The sequence below is a fragment of the Fulmarus glacialis genome, unplaced genomic scaffold (assembly GCF_000690835.1).
Source record: "Fulmarus glacialis isolate BGI_N327 unplaced genomic scaffold, ASM69083v1 scaffold5437, whole genome shotgun sequence".
Classification (NCBI taxonomy): domain Eukaryota; kingdom Metazoa; phylum Chordata; class Aves; order Procellariiformes; family Procellariidae; genus Fulmarus; species Fulmarus glacialis.
The window spans coordinates 1-20,782 of NW_009221143.1; the positions used below are offsets into that span (position 1 = coordinate 1).

Sequence of the window (20,782 nt, forward strand, 5' to 3'; positions counted from 1 at the left end):
CCCCCCCGACTTGATCCCTTTCGGGCCCCCCCAATTCACCTCCCGGATCCCGTTGCCCCTCACTGCCGCTGTCTCTCCCCCCGAGCAGCCCGCGGACGAGAACCCCCGGGTGCCCAAGGGCGATGGCACCAAGAAGGGGCTCTCGGTGGAGCACATCTACCAGAAGAAGACGCAGCTGGAGCACATCCTGCTCCGGCCCGACACCTACATCGGCTCCGTGGAGCTGGTCACCCAGGTGCGGGGGGAGGCCAGGGCAAGGGAGGGTCATGGGGCTAAGCCGCCTGAACTCCTCGGTGCAGGCGAGAAGTCATTAACATCTGTTTGTAAAGCACAAAACATCTGCTTTACAAACTGATGGCACAGAAGAGGGGGTGTACCTGGGGTCTTATGTATTTCTTGCTTTCTTTTCAGCAAATGTGGGTTTTTGATGAGGACGTAGGCCTTAACTGCAGAGATGTGACCTTTGTGCCTGGCTTATACAAAATCTTTGATGAGATTCTGGGTAAGGTGACCTATCTGTTGAGTCAATGATTGACTTATTAATGGGTGCTGAATGTCTAAGAAATGAGAACTAAATGTAAGAACTTATCAAGTGTACTTTTATCTGGTTGCGTTGTCAACCAAGTAATGTCTATTGCATAATTTGATGGATGGTGTTGGCAGAGTACATTGTTTGTCGATTGTGCTTGGAAATATTGGATACTAATGTCCTTCCACTAGCGCTACTTAATAGTAAGCCATTCATGGGATGATGGCACACTCTATTACAAAACCAATTTCATTCAGCCCAAAATTCTCCCTTTTATGTTAACTTGTAGTACGCCTCTTTGTAACTTGCAAAATATTTGCATACCAAGATGATTGTTAGTAAGGTTGTATTGAACTTTTGCATTCGTTCTACTGAAGACACTTTATAGTTAATAGTTTTGTCTTGATTGAGAATGTAATATAATAACAATAATCTTTCCATTCTAGTCAACGCTGCAGACAACAAGCAGAGGGATAAAAGCATGTCGTGCATTAAAATTACAATTGATGTGTAAGTTTTATTTCATTTTTGTTCGTTGCCTTCCCAACTCAAGTGCGTTAGATTTTCTCACTCAGATGCTGTTCTGCTAAGTAGTATCAGAGGGCTCTGCGATGCGGCCGATCCAAGTTAGACCAAATGTAATTCACCAGCTGTGAAAGCCTTTTTCTTTGTTGAGTCCCTTGGTCTCTTACAGAGTGCTGACTGGTGAAATGATGGGGTTTGTTGTTGTTGTTGTTTTCCATTGTGGCCATTTTCCTCCTTTCTTCCCCTCAACCTTTTTATTCTGTCACTGAGCATAGATAGAGGATTTTTATATGTGGTGGTCCATTTCATAGAGGGTATCTGCAGAGCTGAGAATTTTTTTGTTGACTTGTCCTCCCTCTGCTGGCTGTTTCTGCACTTGCAGAACAGAGATTTGCTCTTGACGAAATGGTGGCTTTTCCCCAGAGCTTTTGTATAATACTTGTTTCATAGCTCAGTCATTTGCAGCCTTAAAAACACACTTTTCCCCCCCTCCCAGAGAGAATAATACAATCAGTGTATGGAACAATGGGAAAGGTATTCCAGTTGTTGAACACAAAGTGGAGAAGGTCTATGTGCCTGCTCTTATCTTTGGACAGCTACTAACATCAAGCAACTACGATGACAATGAAAAGAAAGTCACAGGTAGGGAAGACTCTCAAATAGGCACTAATATTTTTGAGCAGCCTGATCAGTTTAAATGTGTGAACTGAACTCAAGGGGGGGAAGGGGGTCCTTGATGCAACATGAAAACGGCGTTCTCAGTCCATCAGAGAGAAGTCTCCATGCTCTATTTTATAGTAATAACAGTAAAATCATGGAGAACAGGAAAAATTCTCTTTGAACACTAATCCCAATCAAATATGGGTTTGTAGTCACGTACTGAGTTTGTAGGATATAGTTGCTTATTGACAGTTGTACTTTGATTGTGCTGAAGTGGTTGAACTCCTGTTAGTCTGGAATTCTTTCAGATGGTTTTGAACAAAGGTAATAACACAAGTCTGTTTTCCTTTTAATTCCAGGTGGGCGAAATGGTTATGGAGCCAAACTGTGCAACATATTTAGCACAAAATTTACTGTGGAAACTGCATGTCGCCAATACAAAAAGTTATTCAAGCAGGTATGAACGCTTCTCATTTCAGTAAGGTTATACCTGAGTTTTTCAAATAAGACCCTAAGTTTTTGTTTCAAAACAAAAAGGTGTGACTTGCATTCAGTGCACCATGATTAGAATAAGTTTGGCCCAGCTACTGTACCACCAAATATTATTCAAATGAACAATGAAATGAGCAGACATAATAAAAATCTAGTTTTTAACCAGTGGGATTTTTTTAGCTTGAAAGTATTTAAAACTCATAAATCAGCTTACTGCTTTTAAAAACTAAGCTAGTTGCTCGTGTGTGTTAGACTTGCAACTCACAAAACCTCCTTTTCTCAGACCTGGACAGACAACATGGGAAAGGCTGGTGAAATGAAACTGAAATATTTTGATGGAGAAGATTACACGTGTGTCACTTTCCAACCTGATCTGTCAAAATTCAAAATGACAATTCTTGATAAAGACATTGTAGCACTAATGTCTCGAAGAGCATTTGATATTGCTGGATCCACAAAGGATGTCAAAGTTTTCCTGAATGGACAGAAGCTGCCTGTAAGTGAGCATTTACAAGAAAAAGTAATATCTCTACTTCTCATGCCATTTAAACAGTGAGATTTTGTTGACGCAATTTGTATCACTACACATAGTAAAGGCAAAATTTGCATGAGTGATTTCTCTACCCACTTTTCAGGAGGATATGAATTAAGTATTTATAGGAGCTGTTATAAACAAATTGTCTGCTTTCATCTGTACGCAGGTGAAGGGATTCCGCAGTTATGTGGACCTCTATCTGAAGGACAAAGTAGATGAAACTGGTAATGCGCTTAAGGTTATCCATGAGGAAGTAAATTCTCGGTGGGAAGTATGTTTGACTTTAAGTGAAAAAGGCTTCCAGCAAGTTAGCTTTGTCAACAGCATTGCCACTACAAAGGTAACTCTTCTTTAGTTTATTTAGTCAAGCTAATGCCATATTCTTCATCATTAATATTCTTAGCTACTTTCAAATGTATGTACGTTACCAAAAAATACTTAGTTGCTTAATGTTGCAAAGACTATGCTTACAGTTTTAAATAGATATGCATACATTTTTTTTTTCCAATGGAATCACCACCAGGTCTTTGGTCCCATTTTCCCTTAGGGTGGCAGGCACGTTGATTATGTAGCTGACCAGCTTGTGACTAAACTCATTGATGTTGTGAAAAAGAAGAACAAAAACGGAGTCGGAGTGAAGCCTTTTCAGGTACAATGTCAGAATTTCCCCAGTGGGAAACACAACTCTAGCATTATTGCAAATTGTAACTACAGCTTAATGATTACTACATTAATTAATAATACACATTTCCATTGTACAGACAATATATATAAAATTGCTAGTTATAGAAGTCTCATGTTGTCCCGTTTAAGCCAACTAACAATCTTTGTTTGGCTGATGTATTTTCTAATCAGAACACTGTAAGTCAGTGTAGATGCACTAAAACTCAGTATCTGTTAGATAGTACCTATTTAGGCTAAGAGCTGCTGATTCCTTGACGTTCCAAATCACATAACATTGTTCATGAATGTTCATTAGCTGTCCTAAATTCTTTCAAGACATCTAGGAAAATTCAAAAACATACAGTGATAACTGAGTTTTTCCTCACTGTGTGATTCTAACAGGCGAATGTCAGAATGCCCTGCTGTTACTGAGATGAGCCTGTATAATGTGTGATGCTCATTGTATTTAACTATAGGTGAAGAACCACATGTGGCTTTTCGTGAATGCCTTAATTGAAAACCCAACCTTTGACTCTCAGACTAAAGAGAACATGACTCTGCAGGCAAAGAACTTTGGCTCAACCTGTAAACTGAGTGAAAAATTTACGAAGGGTGTAAGTATTGATATACATGGATAATCAAGATGTCTGTAAAACTGCATCTTATTTTTAATGTGGCAAATACATACTTTTGAAGTAATGTCAGGAACTAAAAAAAGTATGTAACTTAAAATTCTGTCATTGTTAAGGCTTCTCCCACAGTTGTTTGGGGTTATTTTTTGTATTGCAGGCAGTTGGCTGTGGCATTGTTGAAAGTATCCTAAACTGGGTAAAATTTAAAGCTCAGAGCCAGCTGAATAAGAAATGTTCGGCTGTGAAACACACTAAGATTAAGGGTGTTCCTAAGCTGGATGATGCCAATGATGCTGGTAAGTGTTTTACACCCTTTGTAACCAATTCATTCAAAAACAGTTAAAACTTATTCGTTAGACAAATGAAAGAATTGTCTCCTAAGCAAAAATGAGAAAAACTGTAATTATAGTTTATCCCCATTTTACAGTCCCATTTACTATGTTTATCCCCATTTACTATGTGCAGTGCAGCAAAATCTGTATGTGTTCGAAGATATTTATTCTCATTCCATTTGTGGGTATGCAGGCTTTGATTTCACCTCTTAATTAGAAAACAGATTTGATTTTTTTTTTTTTTTTTTAGGCAGCAAGAATTCTTTAGATTGTACACTTATCCTGACCGAGGGAGACTCAGCCAAAACACTGGCTGTCTCTGGTCTAGGAGTGGTTGGTAGAGACAAATATGGAGTATTTCCCCTTCGTGGGAAAATACTCAACGTCAGAGAAGCTTCTCATAAGCAGGTTAGTTGGAAAATCTTTATAGTCTACATGTTAGAAGGCGCGGTATGCTTTGTGTAATGCAATGTGTTTTAACTGAGTCAGTGCAGCTGAACACCTGGAACACTGTAACTCATAGGAGTAGTGCCTTAAACGCCCGAGTCTAGTCCCATCTTCAGCCTGCTTTGCTGGTTAAGTGGGAATATTGATTAAGTCCTATTTAGTGTTTTGCCTGAAGGGACAGTGTTTGGTTGTGGACTAGGAAATGTTTGGAATGATCTAGAATAATTTCAGCATTAGACTTCAGTTTAGAGATGATAAGTTTCTAAACAGCAGAAAAACACTGACAAGACAAAGCTCAGTCAATGGAGTAATTATCCATTTTTAGACTTTTTTGAGCTACATTTTAAGTCTGAAAGACAAGTTTTTATTCTGTGTGATCTTTTCCAGATTATGGAAAACGCTGAAATCAACAACATCATCAAGATTGTGGGTTTACAGTATAAGAAGAACTATGAAGATCAAGAATCTTTAAAGACTCTTCGCTATGGAAAGATTATGATTATGACAGATCAGGTTAGGTTCACTAAAATCGAAAATTGGGAGAGGAAAAAAAAATAACACTTGAATACAGAGGAAAGAAGAAAATAATACCTTTCTCCCACTGCCTTTTATCATTCTATATTTTAGTGGGTCATAATGTCTTTTCAGCCACAAAACAAAACAGATAAAGTAGAGGGGCGAGTAGCATCACCAAATAGATAATATTGTCTTTCCAGTCTGCTGATTCAAGGTCCTTGACTAGTCCTTGATACCTTTTTTCACCAAGAATGGGCCTTTTCTGTTTCTCTTAATTTTAAGTAGTTAAACAGCACATGGTCACCTTTTTGAAGTGAAAGTTAATAGGGTCAGTTAGCTGGAATTATAGAATCATTTGCTATTAAGCTAACACTTGTCACTTGCATCATGTCCCTGATTAAATGTCTTTTTTTTCTTTTTTTTTTTTCCATTTTAAATCAGGATCAAGATGGATCGCATATCAAAGGTTTGCTGATTAATTTCATCCATCACAACTGGCCATCTCTTCTAAGACACAGCTTTTTGGAGGAATTTATTACTCCCATCATAAAGGTAAGAGTTGGGTAGATGGTAAGGTGAATGAGTAAGGACCCATTGGTCCAAATTTGCCTCTCATTTCACAGTTAAAATATTTGTTCATTGTAGGCCTCTAAAAACAAAGAAGAAATTGCATTCTACAGCATTCCTGAATTTGAAGAATGGAAAAGCAGTACACATAACTACAATTCATGGAAAATCAAGTACTATAAAGGTTTGTAGAAAACTTAATATGGTGAAATTAAATGATCCAAGTAAGAGCATTCGAGTTAGCCCTGCTTTTGCAGAAAGGGCTTGGACCGGCTGACCTCCAAGTCTCTTCCCTCGTAAGATATTCTGATTACAAATACATGCAACATAAAATATAAAAGTAAGGAAACAATAACTGGATAAAATCTCAATAAAATCTCTCAAAATGGAACTACAATGTTGTAGGTAACCATTCTTTCAGCCCTCCTAAGCAATTATGCTCAGCTTTTTGTGCTGTTTTCCACAGTACAGTCCTTGTGCACTGTTAGCACTGTAAGCTAAGTACTTCTCCAGAATTGCTTAGTACCAATATGAAAGTTGCCAACTGCAGAACAATGGCTGGATGATGAGGAATCATTTCCAATTTGCAGTTAATCATTTCAGATATCTACAGGAGTTACAGACAAAATCCAAAACTACAACATGCAACTGCTCACTTATCTAATTCTTGTGATTTTTGTGATACCTTACATCTCATTTTAAAGTAATGTAAGTTTTCAGTAAGTCATCTTCATGCTGCACATTTATATGATGCATCACAGAAACTAGGCATAGCAAAATATTTCTTTGAACTGCAACTTAATTTAAGCAAGAAGTTATTAGGATTAACTTGTATTGTCTCTGCAGGTTTGGGTACCAGCACATCGAAGGAGGCTAAAGAATACTTTGCCGATATGGCTAAACACCGAATTGGCTTCAAATATTCTGGTCCTGAAGATGATGCTGCGATCACCCTGGTAACTAACACTTGATTTAATTGCTGACTTACTACCTTTGGTATTCTACTGCTTAGAGTGCTGTGTATTTTCTCTTAAAATGCTCTTAGAGGCCTTTGGGCTGGAGACAATCTCTTTGTTACCAAGGCTACAGCTTTAGTCTAACCAGTAGAAGCAAATCTGCCCATGGACCTCAGGCCAAGAGTACCCTTTTAATGACGGTTTTTAAATATAGCTCAGAACAAACTAATCAGTACAAACCAATTGACATTTTCAGACACAATAGTAAATATTCCTTTAGCATTTTTCTGCATGTTCTGCTGCAATTTTCTCCAAGTCAGATCTCCCCTTTCTTCCCCAGATTTTCTTCTTGTAAAATGGTTCATCAGGGGATTAAAACAGTCCTCACTTCTGTGAACTTCTTCACCTCCAGTAGGCATTGACTCTTAAGTCTTCTGAGCTATTAGGCAAGGCCAAAAAAACAAGTTTTTTCCCAAAAATATTAATTAATGGGGAAATCTGCTTTAGTTTTCCATGATTATGTTAAAAACACATACATTTAAACCTAACTACCATGTCTTCCAAAGACTGGTGGAAATTATGCTCTTAATATATTTAGCTACAAGAACCTTTTATTGCACCTAGGCTATTAAGTCAGCCTGTTTAACATGTTATTCTCCTAGGTAAACTCTTCCTGCATGCTTTCTTTTTCTCAAGTGATCCAATAGGGCACACCACAGAATGTCCTAGAATTGAGTTACTTTTCATTTTGTAATATACAGGCCTTTAGCAAGAAGAAGGTAGAAGAGCGAAAGGAGTGGCTGACTAATTTCATGGAGGATAGAAGACAACGGAAGCTGCATGGTCGGCCAGAGGTAAAAGGTTTACGTGTATGAAGGAAACTGGTTTCCTCTCTCTCCCTGGGGCTGTTCTCAGCTTCAGTCTGGCATGCTAGAGCGGCACACAGCTCAGTCAGTGAGTCAGTCACTGGATTATGGGACAGGTAAAATGTTTCAGGATTTTCCAGAGCAGCTTCATCTCTCAACAGTGTAGCCTCATTGTCAACTGTGCGACACTTAATTTCACTTTTAACTCTTATCTTTCAAATTACCTTATCAATAGGGAAATGATAACTCGAGCAGGACTGTATGAAGACTTTATTTCTCAAAAAAATGGGCCTTCATCATGGGAAGCGATGTTTCACTTTGCCATGCTAAGAATGTCAGCACTTGAGCTGTGTTTAGCTAGTCTTACAAGGAGCTTCCATTTTTGTGAAATTAGCCAAGTATGAGCTAAGAAACAGATTAGACCTTGTTAACATTAAGGCAATCTTGCACCTGTTTTTCTTAGGAATACCTATATGGGAAAAATACTAATTACCTGACATACAACGACTTCATCAACAAGGAGTTAGTCCTGTTCTCAAACTCCGATAATGAAAGATCAATCCCGTCACTGGTTGATGGTAAGTTATGTCAAGATAGTGATTCCTCATAGTGCATTCCTCAAAACTTAATAAATGGGTGTTTGTATATCATACCATCAGAATCGGGGCAACCTGCTGAGTTTTCAGGGTCAGTGTTCTGAAGTCCATTTTCTGCTGTCCAAGTTTTTTAATCTTCGGATTAAATGTCTTGTCCATTTTGTAGTGTATTATTGCAAGTACCTTATTTTCCTGGTGTAAGTAGCCCTTAGTCTCTAGAGAGCAGAAACGAAGTGAAACACACTGTGCATTCTAATTACAAGGTCTTATCTTTCTTATACAGGTTTGAAGCCAGGTCAAAGAAAAGTTCTTTTCACATGTTTCAAACGAAATGATAAGCGGGAGGTGAAGGTTGCTCAGCTGGCTGGTTCTGTAGCTGAGATGTCCTCATACCATCATGGTGAAGTAAGAACCTGGCCTGGTTGTGCAAAATGCTTTTTAAATGAAAGGCAAAAAAGCCCTTCTGTTGACTTGACAGTTAAGATGCCTCTAAAGCAGGATTAGATGTTTTGAGTATAAATGCCAAAGCAAAGTGGCTGTATATCCGCTGTTAATTCTTCAATATTAATTTAATCTGAGATTGGTCAGTCTGCCTGTCCTACATAGACTTTATGGGAGTATATTTCATTCAAAAAGTAGAACAGGAAAAACCTGCTTTATTTGTGATATATTCAGGCAGATGTTAATAGCCTTTCCTCCTTGGTAAGGAGAAGTTAAGCACTAAAACAAGCTTCCCTTGTGAGACTGATAGAATCTTTCATTGGAGATTTCAAGAACAGGTAGGTAGCAATGTATCGTGGGTCACTGCAATATAACTAGTCATCCAGACTGGAGGGTCTTGGGATGCACTTTCAGTGAGAGTTTCCTCTAGTATTTTACTAGTTGAGTTTATCCTCTATATCAATTCTGTTCTTGGTGTGAATTTTGCCTTTAATTTTGTCCATTCAGTGAAGAATTCTGCATTTTTAGCTTTGAACCTTCCTTTATTGCAGGCATCGCTGATGATGACTATTATTAACTTAGCTCAGAACTTTGTGGGCAGTAACAACCTCAACTTGCTACAGCCTATTGGTCAGTTTGGCACAAGGCTGCATGGTGGGAAAGACTCTGCCAGCCCTCGATACATCTTTACAATGCTCAGGTCAGCATTAAAGATTTCTTACTGTCTCAAATATTCTAAGCATATTACAGGACTCAATTTTACAGCAATTAAAATGAAAAATTAATTTTATTTTTCCCTTTAAAACTTTGAACTACTTGCATACTCAGAGTAGCAACAATTGAAGTGAGATTTGGATGCTAGATTCAGATACATAAACTTGGTTATCATCCCAGAGAACAGAAAGGCATAGCAGAGAATGTGGAAATGGGAGCGAAAACAAAGGGAGAAATTTGGGTAGGATAAGAAAACATTAACTTGAGTTGGGAGAGTGAAGTTCTAGTATCTGAAAGTACAGTGCTGTAGTCTGTGACCCAATGGTCACTCAGGTCAAACTTGGTCAAATCTGTTACTTGAGCACGTGTATAGTTGTACTAAAACAAGGTATAGAGAACTGGAGCCTTCCCAGACATTAAACGTCTAATTTACACACTTAAAGTACGAGCTTAAGGTCCCATATAGTCAGTGGAACCTGTAGAGATTGGTGACATTGCTGAAAATGCATCTCTGTTTTGAGTCTACTCTAGAAGTCTAGTTTCCTAACTTAGACACCCAGGCTGTATGGCTAAGGTTGGCTGGTAGTGATTTTTGTGGTTTGCTTTTTTTCTGGGGGGTCCTTTTTGCATGGTGGTCACTGTTCTGTGACAAGAATTTGGGCTTAAATTCTCTTTTCCATTCTAGCCCACTAGCACGGTTGCTGTTCCCCCCAATGGATGACAATATCCTGAGGTTCCTATATGACGACAATCAACGTGTGGAGCCAGAATGGTATATGCCTATCATTCCAATGGTGCTGATAAATGGGGCAGAAGGGATTGGTACTGGCTGGTCCTGTAAGATCCCCAACTTTGATATCAGGGAAGTTGTGAATAATATCCGTCGCCTGATGGATGGAGAAGAGCCATTGCCAATGGTAAATAATGTATTTTGAAAACAATGTCTCACTTATTAGTTTATTCAGCACATATCGGAGCATTTCATGCAAGTGCTTAAAAACAGAAGCATCAACACAAAGCTGAATCCGGTGTTCTTTTCTGCTTAGCTTCCTAGTTACAAGAATTTCAAAGGCACAATAGATGAGCTGGGACCTAATCAGTATGTGATAAGTGGTGAAGTGTCTATCCTTGATTCTACAACCATTGAGATCACTGAGCTGCCTGTCAGAACATGGACACAGGTAATAAACTGTGAATTTGCCCTAGGAACATATAGTTTGCTCTGTAAAGCAAAAAGTGATTAGTGGGTTTTGGAGCTTTTCATCTCCATGGAAAACATGGGTCTGACTTTGAATCTTTTCTCAGACTTACAAAGAGCAAGTTCTGGAGCCAATGTTAAATGGGACTGAGAAGACACCCCCACTAATCACAGACTATAAAGAGTATCACACAGATACGACAGTGAAGTTTATAGTGAAGATGACTGAAGAAAAACTAGCTGAAGCTAAAGCAGTGGGGCTGCATAAGGTCTTCAAACTCCAAACAAATTTAACATGCAACTCCATGGTATGTAATAGATTTTGCTGAAGAAAGTTCTTGGTTTAACTCAAAGACACTGTGGACAGCTGCAGTTGCTGTGTGTAACAAAAATACTCTTTTGCAGTAACCTATTCACTTCAATTTTTCTGCTGTTACTGGTTTTAAATCAGCTTTCTAAATATACCTTTAAAAGGTCAAGAGACTGGCTTGGGAATGGGCCCAGAGTGGTATGGTTTTGCCTGAAGGAGTCAAAGTGATCTGAAATTACACAGTTTACAGAGACCTTTGTCGTGACAGCAGCACCGCCATTGAATGTCTGGATTCTGACAATGTGTGAAGCTTGATGCAAGATGTTTATCCTACAGATAGCTTTGAGATTCAAGTAACCTTAACCCTACTATGTGTTTTCAAGAACTTTGAAATTCTAAAATTGTCTCTGCTGCTGTGCTTGCAAACTGAAGTAATTTCTAAAACAACACTAAGGTTTTATAATTTGTTGGCTAATAATTCAATTGTACTGTCACACCTGTGTTATAGGTAATTTTCAGTGGTTTTGGAAATCAGTTTTATCATCACAACGCCTGTGTTCTTTCATCTAGGTTCTTTTCGACCATGTCGGCTTTCTCAAGAAGTACGACTCTCCCCAGGATATTCTTAAAGAGTTCTTTGAACTCAGGCTTCGATATTACAATTTGAGAAAAGAATGGCTTATTGGAATGCTAGGTGCCGAGTCTGCAAAACTGAGCAACCAGGCTCGTTTCATCCTGGAGAAAATAGATGGCAAAATCGTGATCGGTATGCATTGTTCTTGGTTACTTGGTTTATGAAACTGGGAGAAGAACTAGGTGCTCCCTTGAGTTCTGTCAGCACCCCCTCAGCACCGGACTGGCTCTTAACAAACTACACCAGAGCTTATCTTTCTGTTCCAGTAACATACAAGAGGAAAATGCTTCACAGAGTATCCTTGGTCTATAAAGCATTATGTACATATTAATTAAAACGGGATATCATACAGCTTTCTTACTGTGTGTTTGACACTATTTTGAGAGTAGAATTTTGTTTTTAATAGTTTAACAATAATTCCCATCTATTTTGGACTCAGTGGGAATAAGAGTTAAGTACTGGTGGGGTTAGAAAGCGGTAGTGTTTTCTGTTCAAATGCATACTTCTTAAGAACCTGTATCTCTGTGTTATCTTTGTGAACCTCTGCAAAAATATTCCAAATCATGTTCTCAGTGGATTGGGGTTTCAAACTTAGAAGATACTCAAGTTAGCAGCATCTGAGAATCATGAGCTAGAAAAAGAAACAGATCTTTGTTCCCAGCATTCGAGTTTTTCAATCAACTTTTCCACCTCTGTCTAAAAGGCAGTCTGTATTTCCCTTGCATTCATGGAGGATGCAGCTAGACAAAGTGTCATAAGATGCTTTGTGGTTTGTGTCTGAAGGCAGCCCGATAATCCCAACAGCCCATGTCTGTTTGACTTGACTCAGGAAGAGCAATAATTCCCTTGAAATGCATTTTCTTGGGTTTTTGTAATAAGCAGGTCCAAGGCTGACAGAGCTGGTTTCATTTGTATTTGTGTCTCATGGTTGATTGCTTCTGATATCTTAAAAAGGAACAAATTCCAGCTGAAGCATTTCCATTGGTTGGGGCACTTAAAGCATAAATTTCCCAGGTGAAGTCTAATGAGGTGCAAGCTATACCAAAGCCTTTGAGTGCTATCAGGGGGGTTTTTCCTCCACCTGCCTGCTTGTTACCATGAAACCTTTTTGATACCATCACACCTTTTTTTCCAGGTTCAAAAACTACTTAGGGCAGGGGAAATGCATATATGGAAATGAAAAAGAAAAATATTTACAGTGCTCTGGCAGGTGTTCCTGACAGGTACAGGAGCAATGCTGACCTGACAAATGACCTGCTAAGTAGGAACTTTTTAGGTGTTATTTCAGGCTCTTCCACATGTCCCACCTCTGACGAGGAAAGGCTATTTTAGAGCCTGATAGGATTCTGAGCTGCTAGAACCACGGGATCCAAAATTTAAAGCTCATCCATCTTTCCTAACAGTAATTGGTAGTGGTCACTAACTGGCAATCCTGAAATGTCTGTTTACAGAAAACAAACCCAAGAAAGAATTGATTCAAGTTCTTGTCCAAAGAGGGTATGAATCTGATCCAGTGAAGGCTTGGAAGGAATCACAAAACAAGGTAATGCTTCAGTCATCCTCTCTAAATAGATCCGAACTGGCCCCCTATATCTGAAGCTTCATAATTTGTAGGAAGAAGCCCAAGTTGCTTTTCAATTTGTAGCATTCAAGAGCTTGCATGTCTGGTATGTCTGTGATAAGAAGCATAAAAGAAGCAAAAATTCAGTCTCTTGTTCAGAAGACACTGAGACCTAGTTGTTCCGGTTTGAGTCTCTCAGGTCAAGTCCTCCTGCCACAGCAATTTTTGTTGTTCCTTAAGGGTTTCCTTCCGCCTGTGGGACACAGTTGTGGAGGGGCTGGGAGGAAGATGGCAGTTTTAAGTAGCCTGAGGAGAGAATCTGGACTATCAAGACAGAGAGGCCAAATAGAGTAGAGCAAAAGAGATTTGGAGAATTGTTTTTGCAGATGGATTCCTCTGTGCGATAGCAGCTGAGGCTTTAAGAAGCGTAACTTTATCCATTTCTGAATTGTTCTAGAAGAGTCTAGGATACCATAAGCACATGGAGTACCTGCGAAGCAGTCCAAATTTTATCAATAGCCTTACCCTTATACATCAATATATTTGTTGACAATGTTTGTTTTAAATCCATGTTCAGGAAAAAGAGGAGGAGGAAGAGGAAGAGGAGAGTGAGAAAGAATCAGCTGCAGCTACTGGACCAGACTTCAACTATCTGCTGAACATGCCCCTTTGGTATCTGACTAAAGAGAAGAAAGATGAGCTCTGTAAGCAGAGGGATAACAAAGTATGTTCCTTCCCTTTCTTATAAAAGCATTATTATATTTTTTTTTTTTTTTAATGGTGGATTAAAATATGTTTATCTAATGGTTATCAACTGTGGTTCCCTTTAGGAAAAGGAGCTGGAAAACCTTAAGTGCAAGAGGCCCTCTGATCTGTGGAAGGAAGACCTTGCTGTCTTTGTTGAAGAACTTGATGTATGTCAGCGTTCGGTGCAGATGACTGTCTCCCTTGTAGTCTTATCCACCAGCTCTTTATTGACTTTTTTTCGTAACAAGGAAACTAAAAATGATAACTCCTATGTCTTGCACTCATTGAGGAGAGTGAAAGCTTTCTTCACCTTCCTAGCTTGGATAGGAGTAGCACTCTTCTGGGCCAGGGAGACAAACCACCAAAGTGGCTGTTGGAAGGAGGTCAATTACCAGTCTGAATAGAGAAGAGGAATTTTAGGAGGGCTTGAGAGAAAAGTAATACTAGGATATAGTCTGAGGAGATGTAGCTCAAAGGGCTTTTTGGACACTGAAAAGGTGAGGGAGGAGCTGGACTTTACTGAACAGAGCCCAAACTGGACACTGAAAAGGTGGGGGGGGAGCTGGACTTTACTGAACAGAGCCCAAATTGTGGGCAGGTGTCTGTGCACCATCATACTGCCTGTGTCTCTTCTTACTCCTCAAGTAACTAAACTATAGCTCTGGCTAAAATCATTGCTTGAAAATGTGCAAATCTGTAGCAGAGTGGGAAGCTTCATTTAAACTGACAGTAGAAAATCTATCAGCAAGTATAGAGTGCTTTACTGCAAGGGCTGTGATGGTGGGTTTTTTCAGCAGTACATTGTGTCTTTGGTGTTCTCATGGTTGTGTTTTATGCTTACCTCTGCAGGCAGTGGAAGCCAAGCAAATTCAGGATGAGATGGCAGGCTTTACTGGTAAACCTTTAAAGGTGAAAGGAGGGAAAACGAAAGTGAAGAAGGCACAACTGTCAGAAGTAATGCCATCACCTCATGGCGTAAGGGTTGTTCCTCGGATAACTGCAGAGATGAAGGCAGAGGCAGAGAAGAGAACTAAAAAGAAAATAAAGGTAAAAAGGAACATTCCAAATGCTTAGTCTTTCTTTACATCCTCTTCAATACAGTCCTAAAGAAATTCAAGTTCTTGTTAGCTGAACTTGTCCTGATGAAGCAGCTATTCAGGGAGAGGGACAGAATCTTAGGACGTGGGGGACACTGGAAATGGATGTTTCCCAGTCTAAAGAACAACAGATCACTAGCGTATCAGGAGATGGCTTAGAGGGAAATCTTTTGGCAAGAGCGTATATCACAATGTCAGAGGTGGGTTGGTACCTTAGAAATGAAAGGGCAGATGCAAGTAAGGTTGTTCTAGGTGTATATATCACAATGTCAGAGGTGAGTTGGTACCTTAGAAATGAAAAGGCAGATGCAAGTAAGGTTGTTCTAGGTGTCTTGGGGATTTTATAAATCCTCTAGCAGGCAGGAAGTACAGCTAATAAATTCACTTCTCTAGAACAGCCTTTGCATTTCCAGTAATGCTTTCGGCCACTTAATGCCATTATTGTTCTCAGTATCAAGGAGATAAAGAAGATTTAACTCTTGTTATAGGGCTAGTTGAAATTATGCCATTCAGCCATTTGCAACATAGAAAATTAAAATATCCCCTCACCTGTTTTGACCTGTAAGCCAGACATATTGCTCCTTTCCTACAGATGGTTCCGTCTAACAGTTTTTCCAAATAACTTGCACTGTTGTTTTTAACCCACCCTGTTCAATTCTGCATCCTCAACACACCCTAGAGCCATACCATCAGCACACAAAGGCGGTACCAAAGCGCTCTCAGGAGTGGGGACAAAGTTCCTGGTTTTGTTAATGTTGGATTTTGCATTTTAAGTCATCTGATCCGGGGACAGATCATGTCTGATTTACTTGGCTGTAATCAATTTTACACACAGTTTGTTTCACAAACTTAGATTTGTATCACTAACTTTCATACATCTAAAATAAGCAGCTCCTTTCTGCATTACTCTGTGTGCCTCTTCTAATGGTGTGAGCTGACTTGGTATCTATTTGATATCTGCTTGCATCTTCAGAATGAAAAAAATGAATTTGATGAGAATCAAGAAGAAAACACATCAGGAGACAAAGAGTCTTCAGGCCTTAAGCAGAGATTAGTGCAGAAGCTTAATACTGAGCAAGGTAAATGCTTTTATGTGTTATTCCATCAATGGAAAGTGAGGGGAAGGGTTGTAAATTTGGTTATCTGACCTCTTCCTGAAGGTGATGAGTAACATCTAGGATCGGTATTTTTGGAAAAACTAGGTAAGAGAGAAAGTGATCCTGGATAACAGTCAAGAGGAATAGATTACTATTTCTCTTCGATGTTTAAGCTAGAATCCTCTGAATTTAGTGATGTATTTCTAAGTTGAGCTTGAACTGCTGAGCCTGAGGTACACATGGAAGTTTGCTGGTTCATCCTGCCTCCCAATATATTTCAGGTGCTAAGAGACAGACCACTCTACCATTTAAGCCATTAAAGAAAATGAAGAAACGAAACCCTTGGTCTGACTCAGAGTCTGATTCAGAGTCTGATTTTGAAGTGCCTCCTCGAAGAGAGAGAGTGGTTCGCCAAGCAGCAGGTGAGTGACGACACAAATGCAGAAGAGGGGCAGTCTGTGGAGAAAATTGAACAGACTGTTTAGAGAGCTCCCAGAGTTGGAGATTTCGGCCAGAAATAATTTTTAAGAGGCTTATTTATTTTACTATATATAACAACTAAATATTTCTACCATTTGAGCAGATTTTCACAATGCTTTTCAAGGAAAAGCAGAAATGGGCAACTAGAGAAATAAGGTTATTAGTTTTAATTACACAACTCTCTTGGTAAATCAAATGCATTGTTGGTAAGCAAGCCCAGAATACACTTGCGATTTGGAGTCTTCTCACTGTCAGTCTCAACATCTGCTTGTTTTTATTCAGATCTTTATATTTTAATAACTGCAGCTAAAACATTGAAAAAGAAACTGAGCTGCGTATTGCCAAATGTGTAAAATAATACATCTATGTAATTTCATCAGCCAAAGTCAAGACCATAATCAGTTCGGACTCAGATGCAAATCTCTCCGGCTCAGATGAGGAATCTGAATTTCAGGGCGACAGTGAAAGCAACACTGAGTCAGATACAAACTCAAAAGAAAAACCTGCTCCCAAGCCCAGAGCTGCTCCAAAGTGAGTATTTCTCCACGTAGTCACTGGAAATTAGTTGTGCTTCTAGTGTTAATGCTATATAGAAATTAATAGCTCTTTTTCTTCAATGCACTTATTTAGTGCCTCGTAAGTTGAAAAAATACTTGGGGTTTTGTATTCTAGGGAAACCACTGAAAAAGCAGCTAAAGCTCCCAAGCAAAAGCCAGTGCAAAGCACTATCCCTGGTGAGTACAAGACCTTCTAAACTTTGTTGATTTTCCTAAAACCCCACAAGAGTGCACGGGGCATTCTGACCAGTGCTTAACACTGACAAAGGCAGACGTTAGTCACAAGGTCTTGCAAAGAAACTTTGATGCTAGGGTACAAGCTGGTTTCAGTGCACCAGAGTTTCTGTCTGTTTCTAACTTGAATTTGTGATTAATCCAGTTTTAATAGTTGTTCTTTTTATAAAGCGGATCAAAATTATTTCCTTCTGCTCTAACGTTTATAGCCAGAGTAGATAATTTGACTATTTCAGACTTACTTTCTGCTTTCTTTGTTCAGTTGAAGTCCAAGATGTTGGTAATGAAAATGTGAGTCAAGCTCCTGCAGTTCCTTCTGTCTCTGTGCCCCGCAGTAAGGCCGTATCTAAAAAAACTGCTGCAGCTAAGAAGGCCGGTGCCGCTAAGGGTAAGGCGAAGTTTAGTAAGATCATTTTTAGATAACAATTATTATTCCTGCGGGAAACAAGTCTGAGCGATTTTGCTAGACATTTAGAGGCCTGAATAACTTGAGTTTTCGTTTCAGAAAAGATCAGAGGTTTGTGGCAAAGGTTGCCTAGTTGTTGTCATTTTTAAAGAAGTTGGTTTCCAAACATATCATGTTCTAGTTCATCTCAGACATGCTTGAAGGGAGTGAATTTTAGTTTGGGAACAGGAAAAGTGAATGCTTCCTACAGTGCTACGTAATACTTGGCAGAAATAATCCGAGTGGAATTTGTGTCTTGCAGTCAATGTTCTACTTCATGTCTGTTTGAGAAGAAAGCTACTTGGTAGCTTGCTTCCCAGGAAGAAGAAAAGCTTCTTTGGGGTAGCTTGATCTATTTAGTGCTAGCTCGACCTCATAAATCTATGGCATTTGACTCAGGTTTTTTAAACTTAACTGCCCAGAGTCTTTGTGAAACTTTGAAAGCTGTTTTGCATGTTCCATCGCTAGCTGGTTTTGATCCCAGCAGTAAAGTAGTACGTTGCTTCACAGCAAAATAGCTGTTTCTTCCACTTCTAAATTGAGAAAGCCTATTATCGTTCAGGAATGGCCTGCTCCTTTCAGCTTAACTTGGAGACATGCTTCAAGATGCTGTTAAAAAAATGTCAAAATATAGGTACGACAGAGCTCCACAAGTAACTGTTTAGTATAGATTGTAAATTCATTCCTTCCCTGTGCAAAAGTTTTGAAGGGATAAGATTGGTTACACAGCCTTGAGAGTTCAGGACTTTTCAATCTGAAATAGTCTGTAAATTGCTTTGGGTACATTTTAATTTGATGCTCTAAATGCAGTGGAACTGAGCAGATAAACAACCTCATTTCTCATAATCTTAGTAAAGAGCAATCTTTCTAGAAAACCGTGCTTCAAAATGAGACGACCTGTGTGCTGACCTCACAGTATAGTGCAGAGCCATATTTGTGTTGGAAGTAATTCACAAACTGCGAATGAGAAGAGAGGCAGCGAAACAAGGGTTTAAACGCAGAGTTCTGTTTCAGATAACCAGCCGTCCATCATGGATATCCTAGCCAAGAAAAAGGCTGCACCCAAATCCAGCAAGACAGCGGTGAAGGAGGGATGCCCGGATTCCGAGGCTGGAGCAGCGGGTGACAAGAAGCCTAACCAGACCAAGGGGCGGAAAGTTATCAAAAGGCAGCCAAGCTCTTTGGATTCGGATTCAGATTTAGATTTTGGCTCGAAGCCTTCCAAATCAGTTGCAGCAAAGGTTTGTACTCTGCCACCCATTAGAGCCGAGGGGGTACCACAGTGTGTGGTGTCAGTTATTCTGGCAGGAAAAGCGCGGTAGAGGTAGAACCTCCTCTGCGACACCCATCTGTATTGCTGGGTGTGGGCAAGGAGGGGTCGGGCACAGGTACTTACCCCAGATCGTTGGTTTGGTCTCATCAGTCTGAACAGCCACCTTACCCGTGAGACAGTGGTGCACTTTATGCTAATTGTGTTCCCTGTTTATGCTCAGATTCATGATTCACTTCTTGACTATGCTTTCCCTCCAGAAATCCAAGCTGGAAGACAACGATAGCTTTACTGTTGATTCAACTGCTCGTGCGGACAGCCCCACAGCAGCCGTGCCCCGTACCAGGCCTGGACGTCCCAAAAAGCCTGTCCGGTACTTGGAGGAGTCCGATGAGGATGATATGTTTTGAATTTTTATGAAGATTTTAAACTGCTAATCCAAATTGATCTACAAACTAGCCTTCAGCAGAGCTCTTGACAAGCTGTCACCAAAGAACAACATCTCAGACTAGGAAAGCTTTTTACTGAATTTCAGCTAGTCCAAAAGTGTTTGTTACAAGTGAATACATCTCTATTTTTCTTGGTTTTAAATAAGTTGGGTTTGTTTAAAAGGGAACACCCCCCCTCCCTTTCTCGTGAACACTGGAGCCACGTTCCCAGCTAGTGCTGATGCACTTCCCTCTTACCCATTAGCTAGCTGGACTCTTTTGACACTTTGTGGTCATTTTAATGTTCAAGTAGACTTTAGAACATATCAAATCCTTTAAAACACCCTCTCACATAGATACCTTCCTCTTTAGATGTCTTTAAAAATAATAAAATATATAAGCTTTTAACTCCAGAGCCATAGACGTAACATGCGAGGTGTAGGCATTTAGAACTCCATGCTAGTGTTTTTCTTTCCCTCTTGCAGTCCTTTATGTCTGTGCAGGCCCCTGTTGCTCAACCTCTGCCATGTTGAGTTTTAGCCTTTGGGTTTTTAAATTCATATTTAGCAAGGGAGGTTTGTGCAGGCTTGTCTCCACTCTGTGCTCGGTGTTGGCAGTTTTATCTTCTGTGTGGCTGCCAAGAAACCCCATGTTCAGCTAGTTCAGCCCAGAGGTCATCTTCAGGTAAGAGATGCTTGTGACTGCCAATGCCTTGTGCTGTTAAAGAGCTAATCGGGTGCCTCTGCAGCGCCAGCTGAGTGAGGCAGGCTCTTGGAGAGGACAGAGGCAGGACAGACGTTCGCCATCCGAGGATCTTCGATCTGTGGAAACTTGCAGGAAAGCCGGTTGGTTATTCCAATGCACATGTTGGAAAGCAGCAGGTTCCCCCATGCTGAGCTTCTCTGCTGCCATGCTTGGTGTTGTGCAGAGCGGCTGCTCGGCAGCATGAAGCTTCTCCTGCCTGTTTGTTCCTCGGGACAAAGAACTTCCCCTTAGCTTCTACACGCCTATCTGCACGAAGGGTGCAGTCCCCTGCGAGGTGAGGCCTGTTTGTCACCTCAGTGCCAAGGTGGTCAGACTTTCCAGCGCTCGGGTTCCTCAGCAGAAGCAGGGAAGCATCATCTTCCCCTTCCCCTTAGAAGTACTTCACTGGAGTATTTATCTAGTCAAGTTTTGCTTTTCATAGAACAATTTCTATAGCACTAAGGGATGTTTCTTGACTGTCTGTGTAAATATTTTCTGTGTTTTCTTGT

General features: G+C 40.0%; 1 protein-coding gene across 1 annotated transcript; it reads left to right on the plus strand.

Annotated features, from left to right (window-relative positions):
- Positions 1 to 79: 79 nt before the first annotated feature.
- On the plus strand, positions 80 to 19,511 carry TOP2A (topoisomerase (DNA) II alpha 170kDa; the record flags this gene model as incomplete). The annotated part of the gene is made up of 34 exons (XM_009580973.1): positions 80 to 235; positions 412 to 502; positions 976 to 1,039; positions 1,551 to 1,696; positions 2,074 to 2,171; positions 2,490 to 2,702; positions 2,908 to 3,081; positions 3,289 to 3,390; positions 3,881 to 4,018; positions 4,194 to 4,332; positions 4,619 to 4,776; positions 5,203 to 5,328; positions 5,773 to 5,883; positions 5,977 to 6,082; positions 6,745 to 6,854; positions 7,616 to 7,708; positions 8,184 to 8,298; positions 8,600 to 8,721; positions 9,309 to 9,457; positions 10,157 to 10,388; positions 10,518 to 10,652; positions 10,777 to 10,977; positions 11,550 to 11,745; positions 13,065 to 13,156; positions 13,761 to 13,898; positions 14,005 to 14,088; positions 14,771 to 14,968; positions 15,992 to 16,097; positions 16,397 to 16,537; positions 16,976 to 17,126; positions 17,268 to 17,329; positions 17,649 to 17,774; positions 18,846 to 19,072; positions 19,362 to 19,511. Coding segments are annotated over 34 exons (4,650 nt in total), but the record flags the coding sequence as incomplete, so codon positions are not given.
- Between the last annotated feature and the right edge of the window lie 1,271 nt (positions 19,512 to 20,782).